The 4,203-nt window shown below is 43.0% G+C and overlaps 1 protein-coding gene across 1 annotated transcript; it reads left to right on the forward strand.

Moving 5' to 3' along the window:
• LOC112045124 (basic juvenile hormone-suppressible protein 2) lies at positions 1-4,203 on the forward strand. Its single transcript, XM_024081205.2, has 5 exons — positions 1-146; positions 1,501-1,634; positions 1,910-2,743; positions 2,823-2,995; positions 3,107-4,203. The coding sequence occupies exons 1-5, from the start codon at positions 68-70 to the stop codon at positions 4,125-4,127; spliced, it is 2,241 nt and encodes a 746-aa protein (XP_023936973.2). The 5' UTR covers positions 1-67; the 3' UTR covers positions 4,128-4,203.

Raw genomic sequence — 4,203 nt, forward strand, 5'->3', positions numbered from 1 at the left:
GGGATGATTTAGTATAAATTGGTGTGGAAATGGTGAGAGAGTCACAGTTAGGAGCGAACTGTGGACGATGAAGGCAATACTGTGTGTGGTGCTGGGCCTAGCGGCCTTGGCCGCTGCCCATGTGGTGTACGACGACCACACCATTGGTAAGAATTTATTACAATTATTTTTCACCTATTCATATTTTTGACGACCTCCGTGGCGCAGTGCTATGTGCGGTGGATTTACAAGACGGAGGTCCTGGGTTCGATCCCCAGCTGGGCCGGTTGAGGTTTTCTTAATTGGTCCAGGCCTGGCTAGTGGGAGGCTTTGGCCGTGGCTAGTTACCACCCTATCGACAAAGACGTACCGCCAAGCGATTTAGCGTTCCGGTACGTGTCGTGTAGAAACCGAAAGGGGTGTGGATTTTCATCCTCCTCCTAACAAGTTAGCCCGATTCCATCTTAGATTGCATCATCACTTACCATCAGGTGAGATTGTAGTCAAGGGCTAACTTGTAAAGATTAAAAAAAAAACCTAGCTGAAGCAATGGACAGGCTACATACTCCAAAGAGCCGGTGGGCGTTGGGGTCCCCAGGAGCTGGAATGGCGACCCCGCACCGAAAAGCGCTGTGATGGTCGACCCTTCACTAAATGTAACACTATCCTTAGTAATTAGGAACACGACGCAAGGAGAAATCATGTAATTCGCCATCAGTCACTTAGCATCGCGCCAAACCCATCGAAAAACACCGTTGAAGACGCTGAAGCAATGGACAGGCCACATAGTCCGAAAAGCCTATGGGTCCCAAGGTGCTTGAATGGCAACCCCGCACCGGAAAGCGCAGTGTTGGTCGACCCCTCTCTAGGTGTAACACTATCCTTAGTAATTAGGAACACGACGCAAGGACAAGGATTACGAGAAATCATGTAATTCGCCATCAGTCACTTAGCATCGCGCCAAACCCTTCGAAAAACACCGTTGAAGACGCTGAAGCAATGGACAGGCCACATAGTCCGAAAAGCCTATGGGTCTCAAGGTGCTTGAATGGCAACCCCGCACCGGAAAGCGCAGTGTTGGTCGACCCCTCTCTAGGTGTAACACTATCCTTAGTAATTAGGAACACGACGCAAGGACAAGGATTACGAGAAATCATGTAATTCGCCATCAGTCACTTAGCATCGCGCCAAACCCTTCGAAAAACACCGTTGAAGACGCTGAAGCAATGGACAGGCCACATAGTCCGAAGAGCCGATGGACGTTGGGGTCCCAAGGTGCTGGAATGCCCCGCACCGGAAAGCGCAGTGTTGGTCGATCCCTCACTAGGTGGGCCGAGGATATCAAGCGGGTTGCAGAGAGCCGCTGGATACTCACGGTTTGTTTGGAAGTCCATGCAAGAGGCGTATGACCAGCAGTAGACGTCCATCGCCTGTTAATGATGTTGATGATGACGATGATGATGATTTTTGTTCACTGAAATTTGTCTTATAGAATATATAATTCTTTTAATTTTATTCCAGTTAACATGGACGTAAAGGAACGCCAAATATTTATTCTGAAGCTGCTGAATCACGTCATGGAACCTGTCGTTTACAAGGAAATCGAAGACATTGGCAAGAACTTCAAAATTGAAGACAACGTTGAACTATACACGGTATTTACGAGTACACAATGCATTACTCATATACTTAATTCTTAGCAAATTGATGTTGGAATTCCAATATCTCCATTTTTGCTGTAATTTATTATTAAACTACTTGTGAAAACCTCATGAAATATTTTCCTAGATTAGCATGCAGACAGAGAGAAAAATAAAAAGTATCACAACTAACATCTATAGTTTATTTAACAGTTTTAAGTAATTTGTGCATTTCAATTTTAAAATTACTTTTTTTTGTTTTATTAAACCTTGATTCATTTTATTTGCAGAAACAAGATTGCGTTAAAACATTCCTCACCAATCTGAAGTTTGGATTCTTGCCGCGCGGCGAAGTATTCACGCTTAATATTGAACGTCAAATGAAAGAAGTCATCACGATGTTCCACATGCTGTACTACGCCAAGGACTTTGTCACCTTCATCAAGACTGCATGCTGGATGCGTATGTACCTCAACGAGGGTATGTTCGTCTATGCCCTCACCGTCGCAGTCAGACACCGTGACGACTGCAGGGGCATCATTCTCCCACCTCCATATGAAATCTACCCTTACTACTTCGTCCGTGCCGATGTCATCCAAAGAGCTTACATGCTGAAAATGAAGAAGGGACTCATTGATCACAAGCTGTGCGACTTATATGGCATCAAGAAAACTGACAAGGACGTATTCATTATCGATGAGAACGTCTTCGACCGTCGCCACTACTTGAACGATGAAGACAGACTCAGATACTTCACAGAAGATATCGACCTCAACACCTACTACTACTACTTCCACGTTGATTATCCGTTCTGGATGAAGGATGAAGTGACCCACAAGTTTATGTTCAGACGCTGGGAGCTCACTCTATACGTATACCAACAGATCCTTGCCAGGTATTACATGGAACGTCTTTCCAACGGACTGGGTGACATCACTACATTCTCATGGCATAAGCCTATCAGAAAGGGATACTGGCCTTGGTTGATGCTACACAATGGTGTTGAATTACCAGTAAGGTTTAACAACTATGTGTTCAATGATGACAAAAACGTTGGCGTTATAAATCTTGCTCAAGATTATGAAAGAATTATCAATGAAGCTATTATCAAAGGATACGTTGAGGTAAAGAGATTTCTTAATCCTTCATATCGTATTACTATTATTGAACATTGTACTATTTTTAACATAAAAAAATTTACAGATCAATGGCCTAAGATTCGAACTTACCAAAACTGATGACGTGGAGACGCTAGGAAAGCTTATTTATGGTACCATTGACAAGCATGATATTCACAAGACTAGGTTAACGGCCTACAGATACATGCTTATTATGATGAAAGCTGTTGTTGGTCTTAACTACTTCACAAATGACAAGTAAGTTATATTTTCAGAAAGGTTAGGTTACCTGTAAAAGCCGTAAATTAATGTATTTCTCTTTTTTAAACTTTGATAATAATTATAATATTTTTATATGAAATGTTTCAGGTACTTCGTGATGCCAACAGTTCTTGACCACTACCAGACGGCTCTACGAGACCCAGTCTTCTACCAACTGCAGAAACGCTTATGTTACCTCTTCATGCTTTTCAAAATGCGCCTCCCTAGCTACACTCACGAGGATCTCTTCTTCCCTGGTGTCAAGATTGATAACATTGTTGTCGACAAACTCGTTACCTACTTCGATGATTACTTCATGGATATGACAAATGCAGTCACTCTTAACTACGATGAACTTAAAAAGACGAAATCTGACATGGTCTTCTTCGTCCGTAAACGCCGTCTTAATCACCATCCATTCAAAATCGTATTCGACGTTAACTCGGACAAGGCTGTCGACAGTGTTGTCAGGATATTCCTAGGCCCGAAGGTGGACCATCTCGGACGTTTGATTGATCTCAACAAGAACCGCGTCAACTTCGTGGAATTGGATTCCTTCCTCTACAAACTGAACACCGGCAAGAACACTATCACCAGAAACTCTTACGATATGCATAACCTCGTGCGCGACCGTGTTATGACCCGCGATCTGTGGAAGAAGGTTGACACCATCACTGACGTAAAAGATCTGTTGATCAAGGACCTCAGGAACTACCACACTGGATTCCCCACAAGGCTCCTTCTGCCCAAGGGTCACGTTGGTGGTATGAAAATGATGCTCTACATCATCGTCACACCATTGAGAATTGTTGATGGAGTTGACGTTGGAATTTTGGACACCAACCGTAAAGATCTCTTCGTTGACTTTAGATCAACTGTTCTTCTTGACAAGATGCCTCTCGGTTTCCCCTTCGATCGTCATATCGACCTCACTAAGTTCTTCACGCCGAACATGAAGTTCCTCGACGTCTTCATTTACCACAAGAAGCAAGTCTGTGACATGAAGACCCGCTGGGATCGCTACGTGCTCAAGAACTACGATATGGTCGACAGAACAACCGTGCTCGATGACTTCAAAGATGTTGACATCGAAACCACAGTTGGTGGAAAAATTAAAGACTTTTACTGAACAAACATTAAATAATAATGATCTGAGATAAAAGCATAGCATATAAAAAATAAATAAAGAATATTATGATAATTTA

Source organism: Bicyclus anynana, chromosome 19 (genome assembly GCF_947172395.1).
Source record: "Bicyclus anynana chromosome 19, ilBicAnyn1.1, whole genome shotgun sequence".
NCBI lineage: Eukaryota > Metazoa > Arthropoda > Insecta > Lepidoptera > Nymphalidae > Bicyclus > Bicyclus anynana.